The sequence below is a fragment of the Homarus americanus genome, unplaced genomic scaffold (assembly GCF_018991925.1).
Source record: "Homarus americanus isolate GMGI-L3 unplaced genomic scaffold, GMGI_Hamer_2.0 scaffold31037, whole genome shotgun sequence".
NCBI classification, from domain to species: Eukaryota; Metazoa; Arthropoda; class Malacostraca; order Decapoda; family Nephropidae; genus Homarus; species Homarus americanus.
Window position 1 is genome coordinate 26,231,723 of NW_024722227.1, and position 27,697 is coordinate 26,259,419.

At 36.9% G+C, this 27,697-nt stretch overlaps 1 protein-coding gene across 1 annotated transcript in view; it reads left to right on the plus strand.

The window, feature by feature from the left end:
* Nucleotides 1–22,283, plus strand: part of LOC121862442 (apolipophorins-like) — a 27,407-nt gene extending 5,124 nt beyond the window's left edge. The window contains exons 4-10 of the mRNA XM_042360741.1: nucleotides 3,738–4,005; nucleotides 7,826–8,011; nucleotides 10,618–10,780; nucleotides 10,970–11,181; nucleotides 15,246–15,376; nucleotides 15,856–16,038; nucleotides 17,297–22,283. Coding sequence (XP_042216675.1) covers nucleotides 3,738–4,005; nucleotides 7,826–8,011; nucleotides 10,618–10,780; nucleotides 10,970–11,181; nucleotides 15,246–15,376; nucleotides 15,856–16,038; nucleotides 17,297–17,386 — 1,233 coding nt within the window. The 3' untranslated portion in view covers nucleotides 17,387–22,283. The remainder of the gene's footprint in view (nucleotides 1–3,737; nucleotides 4,006–7,825; nucleotides 8,012–10,617; nucleotides 10,781–10,969; nucleotides 11,182–15,245; nucleotides 15,377–15,855; nucleotides 16,039–17,296) is intronic.
* The last annotated feature ends 5,414 nt before the right edge of the window (nucleotides 22,284–27,697 follow it).

Here is a 27,697-nt window from a genome sequence, read left to right on the forward strand (position 1 = left end):
GTACAGGCATACCCATAACAATCCAGTACAGTCAACCCTCGATAACTCGGCATTTGATAACTCAGAATTTCATATAACTCGGCATGGATAAGGTCTCAGAATGTGTTAGTATAACTCAGTAAATGCCAAGATATGTAAAATTGTCTGGGAAAATCTTGGCATATCTGGCCACCTGTATCACCTACCATGCCTCTGTGTCCCCTACCATGCCTCTGTGTCACCTACCATGCCTCTGTGTCACCTACCATACCTCTGTGTCACCTACCATACCTCTGTGTCACCTACCCACACCTCTGCATCACCCACCATACCTGTGGTGTCCCACCACCTCCAGACATAATACACTCTGTGTCACCCACCATGCCTCTGTGTCACCCACCATACCTCTGCATCACCTACCATACCTCTGTGTCACCCACCACACATCTGTGTCACCCACCATACCTCTGTGTCACCCACCATACCTCTGTGTCACCCACCATACCTCTGTGTCACCTCACCATACCTCTGTGTCACCCACCATACCTCTGTGTCACCCACCATACCCTCTGTGTCAACCCACCATACCTCTGTCACCCACCATACCTCTGTGTCACCCACCATACCCTCCGGGTCACCCACCATACCTCTGTGTCACCCACCATAGCCACCCACCATACCTGTGTCACCCAATACACCTCCAGGTCACCCACCATACCCCTGTGTCACCCACCATACCCTCTGTGTCACTCTACCATACCTCTGTGCCCCACCATACCCCTGTCACCCACCATACCTCTGTGTCACCCACCATACCCCTTGTCACCCACCACACCTCTGTGTCCCCACCATACCTCCAGCCACTTACCATACCCTGTGTCACCACCATACCTCTGTGTCGCCCACCACCACCTCTGGGTCACCCACCATACCTCTGTGTCACCTACCATACCTGTGTCCACCGTCACCCACCATAATCTCCACCCACCATACCTCTGTTCACCCACCATACCTCTGTGTCACCCACCATACCTCTGTGTCACCCACCATACCTCTGTGTCACCCAATCACCTCTGTGTCACCCACCATACCTCCAGGTCACCTACCATACTCTGTGTCACCCACCATACCTCTGTGTCCACCACCATGCTCTGTGTCACCCACCATACTCCTGTGTCACCCACCACACCTGTGTCACCCACCATACTCTGTCAACCACACCCTCTGTGTCACCCACCACCATCACCCACCATATCCCGGTCACCCACCACACCTGTGTCACCCACCATACCTCTGTCACCCACCATACCTCTGTGCACCCACCATACCTCAAGGCCACCCACCATACCTCTGTGTCACCCACCACACCCTGTGTCACCCACCATACCTCTGTCACCCACCATGCCTCTGTGTCACCCACCACACCTCTGTGTCACCCACCATGCCCCAGGTCACCCACCATGCCCCCAGGCCACCATACCTCTAGTGTTCCCACCATACACCTCTGTGTCACCCACCATACCTCTGTGTCACCCACCATACCTCTGTGTCACCCACTACACCTGTGTCACCCACCATACCCCTGTGTCACACCCTCCACACACCCACCATACCTCACACACCCACCATACCCTGTCACCCACCATACCCCACCCACCACACCCCTGTGTCACCCACCATACCCCTGCCCACACACCCTCTAGGCACCCACCATACCCTCCACACACCCACCATACCTCCAGGCCACCCACCATACCTCCACACCACCATACCCCTGTGTCACCCACCATACCTCACCAACGACACCTCCAGGTCACCCACCATGCCCTGTGTCCCACCATGCCTCTGGTCACCCACCATACCCCTGTGTCACCTACCATACCTCTGTGTCACCTACCATGATGCTTCATTCTTCACCTACAGTGCTGTAAGTGCCTTTTACAGTTAGTAATTACATGTACACATATGGGTCAGTCTATTTTTTATTGTATTTTTTGTAGGAGAGAGTGCCTCGATAAGTCGGAGTTTGGGATAACTCGGCACTAGAGACCCATATAAGTTATCGAGGGTAATATATAACAAATTTAGAGGGTATCCACCACCTCAAAAACTCTTACCCTTGATATATCTCTGTACTGCACACTGTCACAAGAAATTAAAGCAGATATATAAAGAAATAATAAGCCTTAAATAAGACACATTGTATGATGTGTAGATAAATAGGTATGTCAAGTCTCTACCACTCTTGGTCCATCAACGCTTATTATGCCTTGTTACATCATCAAACTGAGCACAAGAGGAGCTATCACTGTGTCTAGGTTTGATTACATACACCAAGTCAATAACGACACATGGTAAGTGCAGAGAGGCTGGAGGAAGTAGTGCAGAGTCTTGTGGCAAGAATTCACCATGCCACTGCCCTCCAAATTCAAAAACAGCTCTGTCACTTTTCTCCTGATTGTTCGATCTCCGAGGTTTCAACAAAACTTGGGTATTTCATATGTAATTGCGGTTATGCGAATCTGTTAATAGGTTTTGAAAAGTAAGATGTTGGAACTTATGTAATGTAACTCATTTACGTCAATTGAACCTCAGGTACAGCGGAAAGTGAAACCGTAGTGAACAACAGAACATATGGGATTAATTCCAATAGAGACTGGCCCGACTTTAAACCCACTTTTTCCCACACAATACCTATGTTGTAGTAAAATAACATCTATTTTTATGATGGTATGCTCACACAATATTTAAAGAAATACAGTCTGAGGTTAATGTCCATTCAAATAATGGACTCAAATCCCCTCTTCCCAGCTCACTAGCTCCTCTCGAGAAATGTTGGGTGAAAAAACTAGATTTTAACGTTTAGTAATAAATAATACCTCAGACTAAAGTAGGATAATATAATTGACATTTCTGGATTCCTAGTGAATATTATAACAAAAGATAAAATATTTGCTTTGTGTAAACTAAGTTACTTTGTATTACATTAGATCTAAAATATTTATGTCTAATGCAAAATCCATGATGTTTATATTCAAAATGATCATCATATTGTAAGAATTCCAGCAATGTAAATTATATTCTGTTATTGTATGAATTTTATGAGCTAAACTTATATCTTTTATATCTTCAGTAAATAAACAAAGAAATATTCTTCGGGCACAACGATCTGTCAATCAAAATACTCCGCCATGGGTCGGGTCCTCCTCCTCCTCCTCCTCCTCCCTCCTCCTCCTCCCAGAGTTTTGGGAGAAAATATTTTTAGTAATAAATAATAACTCAGACTAAAGTAGGATATAATTGACATTTCTGATTTCGTAGGTCAGGAATACTTTGAATGTAAACTTCATATATTCTGCACAAAGGATAAAATATTTGCTTTGTGTAAACCAAATTATTACATTAGATCTAAAATTTTATGTCTAATGCAACCATGATGTTTATATTCAAAATGATCATCATATTAAGAATTCAGCAATGTAAATTATATTCTGTAATTGTATGAATTTATGAGCTAAATAAAAAAATTTCACTTACAGAGTAAGGAGTATGATATAGATCCGCGGAAAGTGAAAGTCCAGTTCTGGCAAGGTACCGCGTAAATGAGAAATCGCGGAAAGTGAAACCGTGTAAAGCGGGGTAATACTGCATATTTAATTTATAAATGTACTGTACTGTATTAAACTTTGTTTATAATTATGAAATTAAAATTGCTGGTATTTTATTATCTTACTCATGATAAATTTTTCAATGATCAGGCAAACCAAGCAAGACAGTTGGAGAGTATAAGTGATGCTGAAGATGTGAGCGAGTGTTCACAGTTGTTCCTCCATAGTACCAGTCCCCTCAGTGAGTGTTTACGCATAGTAGATCCGAGACCTTACTTCACACACTGTATTAATGGCCAGAGTCATCCAGCATTTACTGATGAAGATCTAAATTCTCCCTGTATTGCCGTATCTTCCTATCGCACCCAGTGTTGGTCTCGAGGAATTCAATTGCCAGAACTGGAGATGTGTAAACCTAGTAAGTAATTAAATGATTTATGGTTTTCACTTTTTAATTATTAACCTTTATGTTCCATTAATACTATATTTTTTCCAGTACTGTAAATCCTTTAACTTTACCTTTATTTTAAGAAACTTTAGTTTAGTTTTGAAATATTTTTAATGAGGTTTTAGAGAAAAGAAGATTGTGTAAAGATTTTTAATGAAAAATGTCCAGATAATCTCTATGATCACACACTGGTATTCTTAAAACATTCTTTCCATTGACAGACACTTGCAAAAAATTCTTTAGCAAAATTTGTATTCAAGAAAATTTCCTTCCCTCAGTGACATAAGAATTCTTCCTTTGAACAGGACAAATTACTGTAATTTGAATGAAATATTGGGACCATCCCTTCAAAAATTCTTCCACATTTTATTGTCCCCTATGTTCATTGAGTGTGCTGAATAATGATAAATAAGTTCTGCAAAGTCTCGTATAGTAACCATATTTCTATTAACATAATACACCGGTAATCCAATTTATTGTGGTAATATAAATAATATTAACAAATTTTTAAAACAGTTTCCTGCGTCCATTGCAATATTCATCCCATCAAAATGTCGCTAGTGTACTACATCACCACGTTCCTGTGATGTGCCCAACCATTGGTAAATATTAGTTTTATATCTACCACGGCATTTTGAAGTAAATTTATTATCAGAGAATGCAGCTGAATTTTTGTTCAATACTAAGCTGATAATTTTTTTTTTTTCCCGAGACAATATGTTGTATTTCTAGTTCAGTTTTCCCCTTTTCAATGATGATAATCATTTCTTGTGTAAATTATTTTGAGCAGTGGTTTAAGACAAAATTCTTAACCTAGACTCCTACTAGGCTATGTGCCATTGAAACATTAACAAGCCTTCCTAAACTTACCTATGTGTGGGTATGTAATCTATAGCCAGTATTATTTTGGCTGTGGGGCACAACCCCATGCATAGATAAGGTTTGTCATGGTTTGAGCTGGGCTCCATAATTTCAGGTTTTCTTGAGCACTGTACAAGCAAAAAAAAAAAGCACAAGAAGTGATTATCATCACTGAAAAGAAGAGAGAAAAGAACGGTTTCATCTTGGAAATTGGAAAAAGTTACCAGCCAAATATTTCCCAAATCTTATTATACTAAAATTTATCTCTGAACACCACAATGGGCATAAAATGAAAATGAACCCAGTGGTACGGTACATTATCCCAGAAGAGCCTTACAACTAATGTGTAAATGTGGTAAAAACTTGGGTTTATTTACAATTATGGGGTTCCAGTACATAAACTGTGGATGCAGTGCTTCTCGTGGAGGAAAAGGGCTACCAGCAGAGGATTTCAACTTTTTAGTGCAAAGAATTCTTTATGGATGGTGGAGGTGAGAGAAATTCCTCCGAATGGAAGTAATATTTGGCAGATGGAAGATCTTTTTTAATAATACCAGCTACAGACTGTAAGCAGACACATGATATGTACACAAATACACACAGTACAGTAAAGCCTCAAATAACGACGGTAATGTGTCCTCTAATATTGCAGTGTAAGGTGGATCATCGTATCGTGAATCATCAATTACCATTAAAATAAAGCGATAATAAGAATGTGTTCCCCAGTGTGATCTTTAATATCTTTTGTGTGGCTTTTTACCCTATTTTTTCCCCCCAAACAATACAATTAATGAAAAATGACAACTATATTCTTTAAAAGGTGTTTCTGAATGCACCTTATACAATATAAATCACTAATAATATGATCACACAAGCGGAGATGGGACACCATTGTTGTTGTCAGTGTTTACACCCATAATGTCAGTTATCCATCTGAAACTGAAGAAAATAAGACCCTGGTTGTTGCTGTAGTAAAATTAAGGTAAAAAAGCCGTTTTTTTTCTAAAAACCAGTTTTTATGATATAGCTCGGAATGCGACGCTTCAGCATGTTACCTAGGTATGTTAATTCCTAGCTAACTCGCCAGGCCAACACACAGGCAATTAAAACATTAATAATTACTTAATAAGTAATATTAGGAGGACACGTCACTACCTGGCATTTAATTGCACTTCTCAAAATCCCCTCCTTCACACCCCACCATACGCATCACGACCTTCATCTCTTGCCTGGCGATTCAGCTGTAAATACACACAAAGGAGAGCTCTGTGAATTTGTGTTGTATTTGCTGAAATACTAAGCTCCGCGAGGATTTTATATACGGTATTTGTACTTATTAGTACACAGTGATGAAGTAGAGTGACTTTTATTTTGTTATGTCTCAATTATTGTATTTGGGACAATTTCTTATACGATCTCTGGTCAGCATCATAGCGACCACAACACGTCTTTGTGAAGTCGTTTAGATCGTTGTGACTATTCCTTGCCTTTAAGTCGCTCAGTGAATATCGCTGCGCCCTCCCGGGCTCGTCTTCTCTAAAAGAGAATACTGTATGTGAATCTATCCATTTATATATACATATACAGTATATGTATACTGTTTACGGTTTTCTTTGTCCCAATTATTCACGTGCTAGTATGACTGCCATGACTGTCTCTCTCCCTACTCTTGTTCATTCACAAAAAACCTTTGGGCTTCCGCCCTCGGTTTTCTAATTGCTTTCAGCATAAAGGCCAGAGTTGAGTTTTTCTCTCCATAACTTTATTTTATTGATGTCCTCAGTAGCGGGTTCAGCCTTTGCAGGCGAACTTTAGCGAGGCTGCTAGACTTAGCGTTCCTTCCGGAATGTTGACCTTCCGGTCTTCCTAGCAATCTAGAGTTATGTTGAAATGGACTTTACATGCCAATGATGATGTGTGAGTTTTTACTCGATGACGAAGTCATCAGGTTCAACTTTGGTTTGAAGCTGTAGGGTCAACTCTGGTTGAAGCTGTAGTTTTCCATAAAGATGCTATAGCTGTTGCTGAAGCTGTTGCTGAAACTGTTACTGAACCTGTAGTTGTTGCTGAAGCTGCTGCTGAATTTGATTGTGTAGCTGAATCTGAAGTTGATGGTGTAGCTGAAGTTGATGGTTTAGTCCTTCTAATAGTAAAGCTGTCTAAAGAACCTTTCACAGCTGCTTTCTTTTCTCTTTATACATCTTTATGCTGAGGTCACATGATTTTTTCACGTCCCTGTTAATTTTAATGCTTCGTTCTGTTTATGGATCCACTTCAGAAAATAATATTATGTTCATGCTTGCTCCATATAATATCCTCAGACCTCTCACCTTTTTTCGTATTGTTTTAACACATTTAGTTTCTCGGCTAAGCTGATACACTTTCTTTTAGCTTTTGAACCAGCACTACCATCACCTGCTTTCTTGCTCATGCTGAATAGGGATGCAAAAATGCCGTAAGAAACCTGAAAGTTTTTCTCCTTTTCCTGTTCAGATGCCTGAAAACAAAGGGCCGGCCAGCTGCAACTGTTTATACTAGTTATGCTGGCGTTCCCACTCACAAGCCCGGCAGCCTCCGTGCTCAGGGCGTGTTTTTTTATTTGCATACAGTAATACATATCAGGATTTAGTTATTATTTATATGAAAATTTAATTTAATTTAATTTTTTATTCTATTTTCATCGTAAATACAAAGAAAATAATGGTGTAAATTGAATTGGGTCCTAAATTAACCAGGGTCTTAAATATGAATCGTCGTAGTAGAACCGTTGTTATCAGAGGCTTTCCTGTACATCATAAATACTAAATCATGGATATTCTTAAAATGTTTCTGAAACAGTTTTGATGATTACAATTCACTTTGCATGAAAACTGATCAACCATGTTCCGATGTATTTTATTTTATATTCCTGTATAATAATGTTTTGCAGAGGCCAGTGGAAGTTGTGATATCTCTGGAGAGAAAGTGCCCAGTGGATGGAGACATACATACCAGGGTAAAACTAAAGGCTCAGCTGATGTTGCTCTCATATTTGAGTTGTCCATCTGTACAACAAACAAGGATATGCAAGATCTTTTTAAATCTATTGTTAACCAGCTAAAGAAGAGTCAGATACGTAAGTAATATACTGTACCTGTAGTTCATAGTCCATTTCTAATGCAGTGGAGTCATAATAATTTGCAAAATACAAATTCATGGATACCTCTTTTTTTTTAAGTTTTGCAGTTAAATATTTATTAATCATGGCCAAGTGCTGGCTGCTGCAGTGTTGTAGAAATATCTATTCAGTGCTCTAATGTGACCTAGAAATAAAGAAAATGTAATTTAAATATCATTTCAATGCTCTAATCTCATTTAGAAATAAAGAAAATATAATATAGAACAATAAATAAGAAAAATGAATAGTGGGAAGTGAATTGTGTGTTGGAGGTAGGGAGGGTGGCTGACCCCGCCCCATGGCCCCATTATGACAACAGTATACAACTTCAACTTACTGTAATTCCCATATTACTTAGGTTCATTTGGTGTTGAGTTAATCAAACATTATTATAAAATTATAAAAATCCCCTCCCCTCCCCCTCCACACCCAAAAAAATAACACACTCAACCCTAATTGAGTTGTTGTGTAGTACAGCATGCCCTTCAAATTTGCAGGGGTAAGGTTCTCAAAATGGCAGCGAATAACATTTGCTGACAGGGTGAGAGGGTAAAATTTTTACTTGTGTACAAAAAAAAGACAGTTTTTACAAATATGTATATTCCCTTTATGTATTTGCCCTTAGGACAATTATTTATTTTACCTGTATATATATATGTATATATATATATATATATATATATATATATATATATATATATATATATATATATATATATATATATATATATATATATATATATATATATATATATATATATATATATATATATAATAGGTAGGGTAGACTCAACATTTATAATACTACATTTATTTCTGATTATTTTTGTGAGAGGATTTCCCATTATATTTATTTGTATGTGTTTTGTGTGTGTGTCTACACACACACACACACACACACACACACACACATATATATATATATACAATACAGGTAAAGGAAATTACTGTCTCTAGAATGAATGGCTCCCTCTCCTGGCCGCAAAAATGCCAAAAACTTTAAAACTACCCACAGCAGTCTGGGTTTGTGGTATTCTGGCTAATGGAGATATTACTTATATTTTTGGACAAACATAACTTGTTTGATCTTTTTTTTGTGGGAGTTAATGAATAGCTTGTATATGCTTTAGGTTTATTACCCAGCATTGTAGCAAGTAAGGTCTTGAATGTATAAAGAGAAGACTTGTGTAATCCCTGAATAATTTGTACATTATCCAGTATTTTTAATTGAATAATAAGTGGAAAATTTTTTTACCAAGAAATAAATTTGACTAACTTGGTACAGTATTTGTATTATCGCTATTCCGAATATTCTATTCTTACACCTCTGTTTCGCTATCTGAAAGTGATATTTACTTATCCGAATGAAGATCCGATCAAAAATTAAATGTGACCTGGTAGTTAGCTGAGGTAACCATTTTGTCCCCAGATGCACAGGAATGTACTCTCACTCCAGGTATATGACAGTACCCCCCCTCCCCCCACATCCCCTCATCCTACAGTCACTCAGTAGTCATTGCAAGTGAAATGCTTTCTCTTTATATGTCTCTAGTCATCCCATCCCTTTGTGAAACTGTGCACAATGGTATCCAAGCATAGTGGTGATTCTTGTGCTACCATCACCAATGGATCCATAAACGTGTGGTATTTTATATTTTATTTATTTATTTTATTTTTTATTTTTTTATGGGGATTAGCCCACCTGGGCACAGGTCACCGACCCCCATCGGGGACTGGTGGGGAGGGGGTGATTGGACCATAAATAAATCCAAAAACGGAAGATTAAGAGTGAGAAATGTATTATACTGTATGTAGTGTTGTTAAAGTAAGATAAACAATTGAGAGCCTGCTCTTGCATGTAAATGAAGCAGAAAGTCAGTCAGATCAGCCATATGGCAGCAGGGTCTACCATTAGACAACACATTATGCTTCCAATTGAAACCTAGCTCGAGATAATCAAGCATCACAAGCAGGGAGAAAACCCAACGTGAGGTAATGCTCTCAGAGCCGTAAATAGATTCTGAGATACAGTAGTCCAGCTTCTGATCTCCTGGAAAACACTCTTACCTTTATAACTAAAACTATTTGTTCTGTTCTTTTTCAAATTATCTTTAGGTATAGGACCTCTTTAGCTCGATGATCCAGAAATGAAATTTTCATGAAAATGTAATAGTTATGGTATTCTTCTTTGTAATTAAGCAAAACCTCAGAAGTACATGTTCACAATCATAACCCCTGCATTTTTTTCTTTTCAATATTGATCAGCTTACTAGCCATTCAGGCAGTCAGTCTGTTGTACTTATAACTTTCATTGTCCAGGGTTAGTATTCTTTGTTAACAGATAAAATTAATCTTGAGAGCATATTTCTTCTCCAACCAACTCTAACCAAGAGGGAAGTTTTAGCCAAATATTGATGCTTTAGACATATAAGTATAGTGTCACTATTATCTTTAGTTTTCTCTTAACTTTAGTTTGAGGGGAATCGGTAATCAAAATATAATTTGTCAATTAATATTTTCTCTACAGTTTAATCGAAACAATAATTTATCCCATAATTTTTCAGGTGATGTCCGTTATGCTGTGGTGACAGGAACGGCAGAGACAACATCTTCGACAGGTTTTATTAGCAAAAGTGAGGCAGAGGTACATCTTAATACTTATGCTAGTGATGACTCCACCTCGACCACCAATGCTACATCTGTTGTCTCCACAGCCCAAAACCTTGAGTATGTTATAGAATTTTAAGATATGTTATCCCAGTAAGTTATGCTTCTCTGGGAACTTTCTAGCAGTAACTTAGCATTATTTTGTCGACACTTGAAGTATGTGAGAATGTTATGATAACTTGCAATAATGTGTGAAAGTTATTTCCTGCCTCATATTTTATATTTTCATAGGATGATTTTCTTTTTCAGATGGCGCCCAGGAGTTTCTCGTACAATAGTTCACCTAACTTGTCAAGCATGTGCTGAAGGCGAGGCCATAACTCAAGCTTTGCAAGCTAATGATGTAACATATCACCTTATTACCAAATTAAACATCATCATGGCAGGACCTAGGGCAAGGAGCCAAGCAATGGCTCGCAAGGTTTATGGCTTTGATGAAAAGTTTGTTTTTGGCGCAGGAGGTAATTATACAGTACCAATAATGATTATACAGTAGAACGTCGATATAACACGAGATACTTTCCAAGAGAGGTCGCTTTAAACCGAATTCGCACTAAATCAAAGTGTTGTTTCAATGGAGAGAAACAAAATACTAAAAAAACTGACAGTCTACCCAGATGCACCTCAGCCCATTTCCTAGAATAAACAAAACATTGTTTTTTGTAGTATTATGTTAAAAGAAACACTCATAAATCAACACAGCTAAAATTATGGAATGTGAAATGGTCTGTTTACTAGCGATCGGCTGATGGGAGGGGGGGGGTGAGGTGATATGTTTGACAGTTGATGCCAAGGTCTAGTGCTTATTTATTTATCTGTCCTAAGTTTTTTCTTATAAAATGTCACTGAACCAGCATGTTCTAATTCATTTTATTACAAAGGGCTAAAAATTTTATCGCTTGTGCAAAATATATGAAGTTTTTATTAAAATTATCTGCTGTCTTGCAAGGATTTCAGCAATGTAAATTACATTCTCCTAATTTAAGTCTGTGATATTATATAAGATAAAAAATGTAAGCCTATAACCACCCAATCTGCTGGGTGGTGACAGTTGGGGCCGTTTGACAGTTGGGGCCGAAGGTCTAGTGAAGTATTTATTTGTTTATTTATGTTCTTTAGATTTAGTTTTTGTTTATAAAATGTTACAGAAGTGGCCGGGGAGAATGTAATTTACATTACTGGATTTTTTATAAGATAGTGATTACAGTAGGTTCTCAAATTTTGCGAGTTTTTAATTTGATTTTTTTTATTTGGACACAAAAAACAACACTACACAATTTCAAATTTCGACGGCGGAAACTAGATTTTCGACAGGTTAGAGCGGCCCGCCAACGTTCAGACGTGCACAATTGTGAAAACAGAGTCATTTCTCATATGTACAAAAGATTCATTATTGTTTAATACTGAATGTCTTTTTGATTGAATTAATGTTTATGTGTGCAAAATGAACAATACAATTCATCATTAATACGTAGAATATTAAAACACACGAGTACACTAGATGGCATTGTTTTCGTTAATGTTTACAAAACCAGTGACTGGCTGGTTCTACATATAAAACTGAAGAAAATAAGACCCTGGTTGTAGCTGTTGTAAAATTAATGTAAAAAAATTATTATGGTTGTTTAAAGTAATGTTTTTAATGTTAATAAATGGAACAATAAAAGTAGCTAACCATTAATGGTAAAGAAAAAAGTGAGACCACGTATGTACTGTAAGTGCGCACATGTGAAAACATATCGTCATTACTCTACATAAGAATATGAAAGTAACACGTATTTACTGTTCATATATGTTTTAATTAATGCTTCTGAATTAAAAAAAAAATTCTACTCACCAGTGGTGGTAAAGTTGAAAACATAAGGACAGCCAATGTTGTTGTGTGTGTTTTTACTCGGATGACGAAGTTGCCAAGTCATCAGGTTTAACTCTAGCTGAAGCTGTAGAACATAAAAACCTTTTCTGTGTTGTTTTAGTTTTTATTTATTTTTATCTGTTATTTTCGTTGGTTTATTAGGATGTTGCTTTATTACAGGTAGTAATTTGCCAAAAAAGTAGGGTAAATAAGGCAAAATTTAGCCAAACATCGAAAGTACCAGACTCAAATTAATTTTCTCCATAGGAAGTTGTATTTAAATTTGGACGATTTGAATTTCGCGAGGTTTTTACAGTCTAAATAGGTGTCCAATTATGAGAGCCTACTGTAATTTTAATATAATCATGCTATAGTTTGCTTTAGACAAAAATTTTTGTAATCATTTAGTACATTATTTTGAGTACATATACAGTACAGCTTTGCCCTTAGGACAGTGTAGCGTCCCCAGAGAAACATTAGGAGCTAATTTTAAAATATGATGCTCCAGATTGACTCACGTAAAATAGGAAAGATTTGCTTTAAATTTAAACAGTCCTTAATTGTGGGTGTCACTTTAAATCAATAATCTTAAATTGAATCGCTTTAAATCAATAATTTTAAACTGAATCACTTTAAATCGACGTTCTACTGTACTGTACTTTGTGAAATGGCATAGATAAACCATATAGATATGTTTGTATTATGCTATGGAAGAAGACCACAGTAGGATTTTCATTTTGGGGTGTTTTCAACATACCAGGATCTTGGGAGACAAAATCAGTCCTTATCCTGGGATCCCCAGTTTATGTAAGTAAGGGTACTCATGTGTGAAAATTAACATAACTTGTATAGTTTTATTTAAAAAATATTTTTACATAGCATAGTACAGGTACTGCATAATATTTATACAGTACTGTACAGTATTATACTTATTGGACTCCAGGTAAACTAAAATTACCTGCATTGGTAAAATACTGTATTTTGTGGCATATAAGACACACGGCCATATGAGATGCATCCCTATTTCAGCAGGGAGTAATTAGGAAAAATCTTGTGTGCATTTTGCTTCTGTTTTCATGGTTTTCTTAATATGTACAGTACCAGTAAATGTGAGAAATAAATAAAAATAATATCAATAAATAAGTTTAAAAAAAAAATACTGTACTGCCAACCAGTAAACAAAAGCCAAATGAAAGTTTAACACAATCACCATCTGCCTACAATCCCTGCTTCCCCATAGCAACGAAGACCAGCAGGGACACTAACTGTGCCGACTCCCAAGCAACGCTCCCTCTTCCTGCTCCCTCACTGACCCAGCTAACTCATGTGCAAAGAAATCTATATTCCCTTTGAGTTTATCCTTATGACAATTATCTATTTTACTTTTTTTCACAATATGTATGTTGGATGGTGTTTGCATGTAACTGAGTAAAAATAAATGAAGAAAGTTACATATTTCTACCCAAAAATACGAGTTGAAAAACAACCATAACACTTCATAGCTTGGCCCAGTAACCTAGTGATGAGTCTAACCTGGCTACAATACTGTACCACCAATGATGTTAACTGATGTAAATTTTATAAGAAAGTTATCTGTAAATCTTCATTTGTATCAGGTATTTGTAGATTTAAAAATAAATGTTGCAGGTACGGCATTAATAGATAGTGATGCTTGTAAGAGTTCAGAAATGGTTTCTGCTTAGCTGCCTCTGAAGAGTTGTGTGTCTGTCGTATGGATGTTCATTGTTTTGGGTTATCATCATCAGTTACATTAGCTATAAATCCTGCTTTAATATTTACAATAACTATTTTTTTAATTAAAAATAATAATAATGTGTTTAGGTAAACAATAACATATTTTTGATTCTGAAGTTGGGCTAGGTACAATTTAGCCAACTGGAGGTAGCAACGAGGGAGACCCAAACTTCAGATATAGGATGCAGGCCGATTTTTTAGCAATTTTTCAGGCAAAAAATTGCATTTTATATGCCGTAAAATACATTAGTCCATTTATTTAATAATTATGACAATGCATTCAGTAGCATGTTCTGTTTATCTTTGTCGAGAAATAGTATAATGATTAGCCTGAATCTCCGGTCCCGAGAACTCTCCAATAGCCGGAATTAAAATCAACTTGGAATTTTTCCGGAAAAATTCTCTTAATTCCGGGTCTGCTAACAAATGTTGACCTCGCTTGCAATCTGCCTCTGGAATTCTTTTTCATCAATTATGCAATTTGACTTTGCCTAGTTCCTGGACCTAGCATACATCCTCCTGTCCTGCTCATTAGTTCCTGGACCTAGCATACATCCTCCTGTCCTGCTCATTGGTTCCTGGACCTAGCATACATCCTCCTGTCCTGCTCATCATTTGTCTTGATCCATGTCTGAAATTTTAGATTTTTGTTCAATCCAGAATGCGTTGCCTAGCTTATACCTAAGTATGTTAATGCCTAGTAATAACTCGCCAGGCCAACATACAGGCAATTAAAACATCTAATAATTACTTATTACGTAATATTAGGAGGACAATTTTTCTTAACTTTGTGAACCAGCACTTACGGTCTCCTTGTATTCCTGAAAATATGAATAAAAGTGGCTTTTGAATTGGATTCTGCATTCTCTTATGCTATTAAAATGAATATAACCTATTTTCTGTAATAACTTCCAGACTATACGAAATTCAAAGGTAGCGAGAACTTGCGGGCAGCCCTGCAGGAGCCTGAGAGTGCGTGTGTGGCGGCTGCTCAAGCATCAGGAGGATCAGCTTTTAACATTGATAAGTGGAACCCTCGCAGAACAGTAAGTACTATACAGTATGTCAATAATATATCTTGAACTATCTGGTGATGATATTTAATGGTAGTGTTATCCTCTCTCAGGCATAGCTGATGTTATATAACAAAAGAAAGAATATTGATTCTCATGGCAAAAATCTGTATTTTCTTAAAAGGCTTAAAATTTATATCATATCTTTAACTTCATTCCTGAACATACAGTTGTGGTAACATTTATAAAGGGTTAAGTTGTCCCTAAAGAAATTCATCATTACTCTCAATTAAACCTGAACATTGTAAAGAACACTTATGAAAAATTTATCGGTGACCATCATTATAGAATATCCTACAGGCAGTATGTAGTAAGAAAAAATGTGAAGAACCTTCTGATTTAATTTCACATTGATGTATGTGACCAGATTATATGTGATCACTCTAAAAAGAAAAAAGAAAGAAATATACATAACTAATATGAAGTAAATAATTATCATAAAATTCTTTCAGGTGCAAGAAAAGAAATTTTTGGGGGTGTTAGGGCAGCGTGTGGCACTAACAAGCACTGCTCCAGAGTGTCAGGAGTGCCAGTGTGTTGATGAAGAGTTAAAAACAGTTGTTACATGTCAAAAATGCTCTGGAAGCCCAATGTTCTCTCAGTTTTCACAGAGAGTGCAGGGACCAGTGATACAGGTAAACTAAATAAGTACTAAATGACAAAATATACCTTCAATAATCCAGACAATGAAGGGTGGATATACTTTTTTTTTAACTGTTATATGTACATACAATCTTTCATACAGAATGTGAAGAAAAAAAGATAATCATAAGGTCAAAAACATAAGAGAATAAACATTTCTTATTTGTACAATAGTTATTGTGGGATCATGGGAGGGGAGCGGGAGGGTGGGTGCAGCATCGGGGATCTCGGCCTCCACCTGTTGGTAAAGATGTGAGCTGCATTATTGTTATTTTTCAACTCATATTTTCAGGTAGATATACATAATTTTCTTCTTCTTCATCTTTTGTTTTTACTCTGTTACATGTACACACAATTGGTCATACAAAATGTGCCAAAAATAAATAAAATATATTATCATACAGTCAAAAGCATAAAGGGAATAAACATTTCATACGTGCACAGTAGTTAGTGTACGGATTATGGTAGGAGGGAGTCGTGTTAAAGATCTAAGCTGCTCCAATCTCCCACGTACAGTATAGTGAAATTATTGCCAACTGGCAATGCTGTACATTATGCTTTTATTTTATTTTATTTATTAGTATAGATTTTATATTCCTCATATTTACTGGTGCTGCAGTATACACGTAATCCTGGTCCATAATAGCCTCGGGTAGTGGGGAGTATACAGTATAGTGTAAAAAAATATGTGGTGAAAGTTGACGACTAGGAACGCATTCCCCTATTTACATTATTTCTTATGGGGAAAATTGCCCCGATATTCATAAATTCGTTATTTGCAATGACTTTTAGGAATGCATCCTTTTCAGTAACTAGGGTATTCCTGTATAAATATTTGGAGAAATTATTCTGATTTTATTTTGGTAAAAAGTGGTGTTTTGAACCTAATTAGAACTGATTTTATACTCTGATATAAAAATTTCATAAATGTTTTCATAAAGGGATTCAGTTTCCGTCATTATATCATGCAGAAATATTTTCTTTATGCATATTTTTTTATCAGTCTTGTAGGGAATTTATTCTGTATCATTATTGCACCAAATTCATCTTTCTAACACAATTAGAACAGATGCCATGGATAAAAGTTTGTGCACTTCGAGGAACATGTGCTTACAAGATTTATGCCATAAACAGGTAGCTCCAAAGATCTATGTATTAAACTTCCACATTCATGTCACTTCATGTTGAGAAAAATAAGGGCTGGACAGGGTACAGGTTTTAAGTGACTAAAATTGTGATTCTAATTTACAGAAGAACATCATCACAGAAGATATCAAGAGAAGCTTCAAGGATGAATTAATAGACAAAAATACTGCTTTTATATTGCTTGGGATAAAATGACAAAAGTAAGTTACTGAATGTTCTTAGTTATATCATTTGCATTTTAGAAGATTAAATATTTTAATTAGGATATTAGTGTATTACATTTAGGTGATTTTTGTACTTCCTATATGCAGAAACTTGCAAAGAATTTTTTTTGCTTGTCTTCTGCCTTCACAACATTGACTCAAGAGCCACTTTAGTCCTAACTTGGAGTGAAAGTTGTGAGTCAGTAAACAGATTGGAATGTTTTTACATTGATTACTTGTATTGTAGTGATTCAGAAATTAGTGAGCATGTAATGTTGATACAGGTATTTATGCACTACAAAGTGTATGTATAGCATATATATCCATGTATTTTATAACATGTATGCATACATTATGTGTATAATTTTCAGATATGGTCCTATGCTATTTATACAAATGGTATCCATATGTGTATCTATAGAGAGTCCACAAATTTCTTTATGTTCTTTAAAAGTGCAACTTAAAGTGAATCAGTTTTTTTGCAAAAAAATTATGTACAGTACGTTACAAAGGTTAGGTTCTTTGCAAGAAAATTTGGTTCTGTGCGGTTGAACATGTGAAATCAAGTTGTGTACCAGTTGTAGCCTCTCAGTACGGTTGTGACACTAATCTGCCCATCATGAAGGTAAACCCACCTACTTGTGAGTGCCCAAGTGCTGCTGTTTTAAATATGGTACACACATAAATAAATTACTTTAGCTTTCCTCAACATTAATTGTTATCATAATGTACTTTGAATAATAACCATTGCAGTAGTAAGTATGGGCTAATAATGATAATATACTCCTGTAAGTGACCTGACCTTATAAGTGACAGAAAAAGAGTGTTTGTTAAAAACTGATTCTTTTAAGTGATGCTAAGAGATACTTTGATGAGAACTGATCGTTGTAAGTGATGATATGTGTTTGTTTTTTCTGGAACTAAATATTGTAAGTGTTGGCCAGTGATTGTTTGGTAAGGACTAACTACTGTGAGGAGGGAATGATATACTGTGCATGGGTATAGCTTCTGTTACAGAGAGGAATTAACAGTGGACATGACTCCCCCCCCCCCCCAACCACCACCACCACACCTACATAACAAACTCCAGGATCATCACCTTATTACAGGTATCCCTTGCTAGAATGATTGATATCTGAAAATTCACTTATCCAAATATTCTTTTTCAACACCTCTTTTTCGCTATCCAAAGGTGATATTCGCTTATCCAAATGTTGGTCCAGCTGAAAATTCAATCATGCTCCAGACATGGCCGGGAATCAGCTAGGGTGACCATTTTGGTTCCTAGATGGATAGGAATGCACTTTTGCTCAAGGTGCATAACATCACCCTTCCTACCTCCTGCACCCTCTCATACTTCTTTCACTTTGTATTCAGTGCAAGTGAAGTGCTCTTTCATTATTTGTTTGTATTTGTGCTATCCTTTTGTGAATCTATTTTGAATGGCATCCAAGCATGGCGGTGATCCCTCTGCTACCCCCACCATCACAAGAGACCTCATAAAGCTGTGGTAATTGAAACCAAACTTGAGATAATCAAACATGGAGAGAAACCCAACATAAAGTAAATTACTATACCAATTGTATAGATATTTTATAATGTCACAGGGAGAGTGCGGCTGGTCGCAGTTACAGCTCACATATACACACTCATGCTCTTCATTTTTCTTATTTTATAGTTTTTTCTAAACCACATTAGAGTACATTATTGAAATGATGCACACTTGGAGCACAGAATCCCCAGTTTTCCCGAGTTCAACCTCCCGAATTTTTCCAGTGAGTTGAACATTGCTAAACAGAATATTGACCATCACTAAACAAGAAAGGGTGTTAAAAATATTATATCGCTAAACTGAAATATCGCAAAGTGAATGATCATTAAACGAGGTATACCTGTACTGTAATTTAATAACCAACTATACAGTACAAGAAAACCCCAATTTTATACTTGAAAAAAATTTAATTGGTTCACCAACAAAAATAAATAAATAACTAACTACAGGTGTACCCCAATAGCCGATGCATATACAGACCAGGAAGTCTTTGGTTAGTAAATCAAAATGGTTATCCAAGTAATTAATCCCATAGGAACATAACAAATTCAGGGGGTTAGGGACTGGCCTTCCCCAAAAACTCCCATCTACCCTTGATATATCTCTGTACTGCACACTGTCAAGAAAGAAAATAAAGCAGACATATAAAGAAAGCATAATAAGCCTTAAATAAGCAATGTAAAGCATAAATATAGACTGTTATTTACCTGTGTTGTGGATGGTAGAGATGGTCTAGGGTGGCAAGTTCAAGTCTCTACCACTCTTTGTTGGTCCATCAACACTCTTATTATGCCTTGTTACATCACATCAAACTGAGCACAAGAGGAGCATCACAAGAAGAACTATCACTGGGGCATTTAGGCATGATTGCATAACACGCTAAGTTGGAAATAGTGAAAAAAACGAAGTCAGAGACACATAGTGTAAACACTAGCAGTGATAAGTGGGTATGAGTATGGGCAGTGCACAGAGCCTTATTGTGGCAAGAATTCACACCACGCCACAGCCCGCCAAATTCAAAACAGTTCTGCCACTCTTCTCCCGATCATCGGTGGTTAACGGGACATCGGTTTTTGGAGTACACCTGTAAATTAGTACCTAACTCAATAAAAAAAAAATGTAAATGTAAATTTGGTACATTACCTTAAGGGCCCATATTCATATAAACATGAATAGTTTTTATATATGTAATAAGAAAGAGGCGTAAGAATAGAACTTTTGCACTGTACAGTATAAGTGAATTTTCATAGTTCGAACATTCGTACAGCTAGGGATACCAGTACTGTTAGTCGGAGCAATTAGTGTAGAGCAGTTCCTGGTTTGAGAGGTTTTCGTGTACAGTAGTGGGATGAGATCTCGTATCCCCTGAAAATATTGCACATCTACAAAATTTTTCCAAGCACTGGTGAATGTTTCCCTGTCTAAACTATGCATCTGGCATGAAACACCATTGCTGAATAGGCTTAACTGCAGTTTGACAGAAACAGAGCTGTACAGTATTAATGCAAACTACTATACATGTACAGTATATTGTAAATAAAAAAAAATTATGACTGTATAGTACACTATAGTATACTGTACTGACCAGCTGGTGCTGTCATCATGAGCTTGTGATGCAAGCAGGTCAAATGGTGGCAGGTGGGCACCACAGGGTTTTTTCTGTAACTTTTGGCATTGTACACATGCTGGTTAATATACACACTCCTAGACACTAGGCTACAGTAGGCATACACTGTCCACTCTGCTATGTACAGATATACAGTACTCTCACCCTTACTGAATATTACATACCTGTACAGTTATCACTTTTTAAGTCTTAATACTGCTTTAACTGTACTGTACAGTATTCTTAGCTGATTGTGTCCTAGTACAGTAATGTTCAGTACTGTACAACACAGATTGTATGGGTAAAGAGCAGAGAGCAAGCAAACAAGCTTGTAAAATGGCAGTAGAAAATGAACCAAGCACTAAGGGTTTGAGGAGATAGGCTGGGAGATGCATCTGCCAATCACAGGCATCCCCTGTAGTCACATGACTTTACTAGCCACTTGCAGCGCACAAGCCTACGGCCTAAGTTCCCCATGCAGCTAGCCCACCCTTGCGCCCAGCATGTGTCCACGTCAGTGCATGATGTAATCTCTCGGAAATTCATTTGAATGCCCGAAGCAGAGAGATCTTTCATGAAATTTCTAAAAAAAAAAAAATCCCCTTCTGAATAATGGAAAGTTCAGAAGATTGAAGATTTCAGCTAACGGGGATATTACTGTATTAGAAATTGGATACAGACTTGATAGTTCATGGGAGTGTTGTAACTTTGTTAAGAATTATAAAATTTTATATGTTCTCAAAATATTTCAAACTACCGTACTGTACATCTCTTTTTAAACAAGATACCTGTACTCTAAAAGTTAGGGAGTAGAAAATACCAATACATCTGGAATACCATGTACAGTAAGTATGAAAGGAGCTTTTCAGGCTTGGTTTATAATGTACTTGTACAAACTTTGAGACAAAATCATAAAAAAAAAAAAATCAGAATGTTTGGAGCATGTTTATACCTTGTGCCCACAGCTTAAATTTAGCGTGTATGGACATTGTCTGTTTCCGCTAACTAAAAAACACACATCTGTATATAAAGTCTTTGTTTAGCAAAATTTCACACCTATTTAATGATACAGTACTGTAGATATTAAGCAACATAGTGTTTTAATTAATTACTGTACAGTATTTAAAAATATAATACAGGTACATCATTATTTGTAACACTTGATTTTTATGTAAAATGGGAAAACCAGAGCTTCAAAGGTTTTATTTTGTAAATAAACTTCTTAAGATTATTAATAAAGGGAAACATCCACTCACTTGTGATCATTCATATATAGATACTGACAGTCTTGATTACTCTGAGAAGTTAAAAACACAAAATTAATGGAAAATTATTTGAATTTGGGGGGCAAAAAATATGCCTAAAAGATTCTTGACACTACCACTCAATAGTCAACATTCCTCTGACACTTCCATTCAATAGTCAACATTCCTAAGTCAGATGCTAAAATACGATTTTTAATAACTAAATTCATAATTCACTGTAATATAAGGTATGTCACACTTTTTGTGCAGAATGGTAATCACATTGCCATTGTATCACCATCAATACTTTACAGCCATTTTCCATGCTTGCATGGGTTCGCTGCAGTTATATGATGGCAGCTTTACTGCCTTTCCGGTTGCCATCAGTCTTACTGAAACAAAGCTTTACAGCTGGATACCCACCCACAGGATGGAAACTGCAGCTGAACTTAACTGTACCATAATAAATAACTCAAATGGAAAGAAATGGTTGTTTTATTATATCCCTTCAGTACATCTTATGGTTGGTGTAATTAATGATAAACAGGGAACCAGAGTAGCCTTTGGAGGTCTGAGTTGCATATTGCTTCCATTATTGTGAATATTTCTTTGAATTGGTAATATTTTTGGGTTTATTAAGAGTACTTCATTATAACTTATATAAAAAACTTACTATTATATTAACTATTCTATTCACCACCACCACAATTTGAGCTGGTAGACCATTCCATAGGTCTACCCGTCTCTGTGTGAAGAAGTATTTCCTTAAATTCGTTCTGAATGATTACAGTAAACCCTCCATAACTCAGAATTTTATATAACTCGGCATGGACATGGTCTCAGAATGTATTAGTATAACTTGGGAAATGCCGAGATATATAAAATTATCTGGGAAAATCTTGGCATATCTGGCCACCTACATCACCTACCATACCTCAGTGTCACCTACCATGCCTCTGTGTCACCTACCATGCCTCTGTCACCTACCATACCTCTGTGTCACCTACTATGATGCTTCATTCTTCACCTACAGTGCTGGTAAATGTTACTTTTTACATTTAGTTATTACATTTACACATATATGGGTCAATAATTTGTTATTGTTGTATTTTTGTAGGAGTGGAGAAGTGCCTCGATAAGTTGGAATTTGGGATAACTCGGCAAGGCTGGAGCCCCATATGTGCCAAGTTATTGAGGTTTACTGTACTTGGCGAACTTGTAGTTATGGCCTCTCGTGTTGTTGGTGCATAACATCACAAACAAATGGCCCGCATTCATGTTTTCCATCCCTTTCAGGATTTAGAATATTTTAGTGAGATCTGCCAATTTGTCCAGGTACTCCAGTTTCCTCCTGTACTAACACTGGATAGACCAACCATCCTAACTGATAGTAAGCTGGTACGTGCTGAAAGGATAAATAAAAATTAAATATGGTAAATAAAATTTAAGTTAGATTATTAGTAGAGTTACCCCATAAGAGGCTCTCTCAAAGGATCATTTTTTTATTATTACCAGATAATATACAGTTGAAGGCTGAACTTGGGTATCATATTGTTACATTCCTCGGGTCTACTGATACAGTAGTCCCTCACCAACGGGGCATGAAGCTCAAGTCCCGTAGTCTCCATGTGTATGTTGTGTGAGGAGTTTGGGATTAAGCACAACACATTTTATGACATAAAAAAGAATCTTGACAAGATGAGGAAGCACTCTTTAAGGTTAGAGGACCCTGGCAGCTCAAAAAAACTGCAGAAAAGGATTAAGCCAGCAAAATTTAGTGACTAGTGCCAGTTTCCTACATAGCATTCCCCAGAAGTGTCACTTATCTTGCTGTCATCCAACAGTGAGTGATTGTACATTGTTCAGTCACCTCATAGTGTTAACATAGTGTTTAAGTGAAAATACTGTACAGTACAGGTACTCTAGTGTTTAAGTGAAAATCAAATTCTTTATTTTATATAAGTGAACAAATTACAGTGAAACAGTATACTGTACATAAGTGCCTTACTGTTTACTTAGCATCCCCCCTCTATCACTTCTGCCACCTGTGTCGCCTTCCATTCCAGTGTCACCTCCCATGCCTGTGTCAGCTACCATGTCTCTGTCACCTACTATGATGCTTCATTCTTCACCTGCAGTGCTGGTGTTATATCTTTTAATAATTATTATTATTACTATTATTATTATTATTTTGTACAGAGAATAGCCCACCTGGGCACAGGTCATCGACCCACAACGGGGCCTAGGGGACGAAAAAATAAGAGTAAAAATAAATTAAACATACAATAGAAAAAGATTATATTAATCTACACCACGAAGATGCTGGAAAACCAGCTTTTTGAAGTGAGACAGATTGTATGAGTATGGAAACACAGAAGAAGGCAGAGCATTCCATAGTTTGGCTGTGTGAGGAAAGAAGGATGTACTATAATGGGTCATTCTAGTGTGACCGACATCCACAGAGAAACCCTGGGCACTGCGGGTAAGACAAGTGTTACGAGCCCACGGCCTTGCCGGCGGTACACAAGATGCCAAATCCACCGAACATTGCCTGTTAAAGTACCTGTAAAAGAGAGTGAGTGAAGCAACATTGCGGCAAAGAGAAAGGGAAGAAAGATTATCAACTAAAGGAGGAGAGTTAATAAGATGAAATGCCTTTGATTCCACCCTATCTAACAGTTGAACAGAAGAAGAGCCACCCCAGATATGAGAGCAGTACTCCAAGCTAGGACAAATGAATCCCTTATAAACTTGAAGCAACTGCTCAGAAGTGAAGTAGCTACAGCATCTGTACAGCATTCCCAGCTTTCGGGGGGCAGCTTTAGCAAGGTTGTGGATGTGTGGCTTCCATGAAATTTTAGAGGAAATGGTGAGGCCTATCATATCTATTTTAGAATTTGGCACAATGATTACATCCTGAAATATGATTGGTGGGAGATCTTCAATTTTGGAAAGTGTAATTGGTAAATACTGTGTTTTATTACTATTGAATTTAACCAAGTTTCTACCTCCCCATTCGGAGATGCTGCACAGATGCGCATTGATAGATGAAATGATATCAGCTCTAGAAACAGATCTAGTTTGAGAATTAGGCGAAAGGTATAAATGTGAAGAAGAGTGAAGAGTAGAATCATCAGTGTAAGAATGGATAGAATTAGTGGCAGTGTGAAGTAAATCATTGATAAATAGAAGGAAAAGAGAAGGTAAAAGAACAGAACCCCGTGGGACACCACTATTGGTAGAGAAAGAGCAAGAGATCGATCCCTCGACAACAACTGCCATAGATTGTTCTCAAGGAAGCTGGAGATTAGAGAACAAAGTGGGGAAGAGAAACCAAAAGAGGAAAGTTTAGAAAGCAAAGACTTGTGCCATACTCTGTCAAATGATTTGGAGATGTCGAGGGCCACCACGAAAGTTTCCCCATAATTCCTAAGAGAGGATGACCAAAGATGGGTGCAGCAGGAGTGCAGATCACCAGTAAATCTCGCCTGGTGGAAGCCATACTGGTGATCCGACAAAAGAGAAAAGTGTTCAAGGTGATGGTGAAAATGAGAGTTTAAGATAGTTTCAAAAATCTTAGAGAAGGATGAAGTTAGGGCAATGGGGCAATAGATGGAGGGATTAGAATGGTCACCCTTCTTCGGGATGGGCTAAACCATGGCATGCTTCCAAGAAGAAGGAAAATTTTGGGTTTTGAGGCAAAGGCGAAAGAGGGGGTATTCCGTCCGGTCCATGTGCCTTATTCACATCAAACCTGGATAACACACCAGCAACCCTCTGAGTTGGAGATTATAGGAAAGTGCATACGTTCAATAGGAGGGGTAGAGTTGGAATTGTCTAAGGTGGAGTTAGAGGAGAATAAGTGCCAAAGAGATTGGCTTTATCAGGGGGGAGGAGTTGGCTATAGAATTATCAGGTCGGAAGAGAGGAGGGAGTGCAGAAGATATTACAGATGTTTTTGGTTAAGGACCAGAAGGATTTACTAGAAGTAGAGTTAGTCAGGTCAGCCGTCTTTCTTTTTATAAAATTCCACTTGGCCCTATGAAAAATAGCCTTACAACGATCCCTAGAAGTAATGAAAGAGGAGTGGGTAATAGAAGGAGATAGCTTCATAACTTGATATGCCCTATCTCTCTCTCTACATGCAAGAGAACAGGAGCGATCAAACCATGATTGTAAAGTGAAAGTTTTGTACACGTATATGGGCCAATAATATTTTATTGCTGTATTATTGTAGGAGGGGGAGGAAAGTGCCTCGATAAGTCAGAATTTGGGATAATTCGGCAAGGCCAGAGCCCCATATGTGCCGAGTTATCAAGGGTTTACTGTATCACATAAAGTTGAAATCTTGTAAAACTACCACTGTACTTACAGTAAATGTATACAGTACGGTACTAAATACTACTGCTACATATATTTTGTATTTGACATAATCAATATATATGCATAAAGAAAAGTTTTAACAAATGATTTGTATTATATGCAAGTGGTTAACAGATGAATTTAGGCATTTCTTCTCACGTTTGTATTATCCTATGTGATTTATATTTGAGTCAACATATATAGCTTGTGATTAGAACTCACATTTATCAGTACTGTACATTATTAGTCTATTCTCTTCATCTATGTATCAGTAGTAAATCATACACGTAGAAATAAAGGGTACCTGGGCCAGATTAGGTACACTCGAGTTCTAAAATATTTACTGTATCTTAACACTCCTATCCCATTTTGTACATGGGGTGGATCAAGGAATACTCAAAGCACTATAAAGATATATGGCATACAGGTACTATATATCCACTGCTTTGGGCCCTTTCCTCTTGCTTATTTCCTATAATTTTCTTCCTTGACTCACCTAATATTTTCCTCGTTTCTTTATGACAAAAAGGGTATAAATCTAATTACCAATACTGTACATGTACTGAATGTTTTGTTTATGCACAGCAGGTAGAGTCAATATCCTCTGCATTTGATAATTGTATCACATTCCTAATTCACAAAAGTTTTATCATCCTTCGACTAATAAATTTAATTTTCTAAGGGCTGAAGTTACCACCAATCTTCCATGGGGAATAAAATTTTTATTATATAACATTTTAATTGCCATAAATCCACATTTTCTTTTCCTTCACAACAATCTTAAAAAATAAAAGTTTTAACTGTGAAGAATTCAAGAAAAAATAAATAAAATACTGTACATTTAATAGCTAGGCAAGTAATTCATATAATTCTACATAAAATATACTGTACAAGTAATTGCTGTACTTGAGTTGCTGACATCATCCCCAGAGTTATAAAGACATAAGCATCAAACTTACCCTGTTTGTCCACATAACCTCACAACACTGTTCTCATCCATGAACTTATGCCTCATCGTTTTCTTCATACACAACTACCAGGTTGCATGTTTCAGGAAATGAAAACAATTATAATCACAGAACTGGGAATGTAATTATATATGCACTGTGAAAAAAATTACAGATTACAAAATGATAATGCACACAATTGTTAATACAGTACAATACACAATATTTGCTTCATAGACAAGTACCCGTCATACATCTAACAAGAAACTAAAAGACAAGAGTGTTTTTCATATTCTGTATACTGAACTGCAGTAGATGCTTGCACAAACAGTATTACCCCTTTGATCAGGAAGTGTGCAACATCTTAAAATTATACAGTACCCGGCCTTGTGGGTTGCAACCAATAAGCATGTAATATTGTTTTAATTGTTCTCACCACAATTCAAATAAATTAGTATAATTTATTACTCTGGATACCTAAGGCCTTTATCTACAGTACCTCATCTTGGGAAAAAGATCTCCCACCTTAACCCACAGCCTTCGTGTGTTCAAGATGTCAAGGAGGAAGTGCTTGCCCTTCCTCTCATACTGA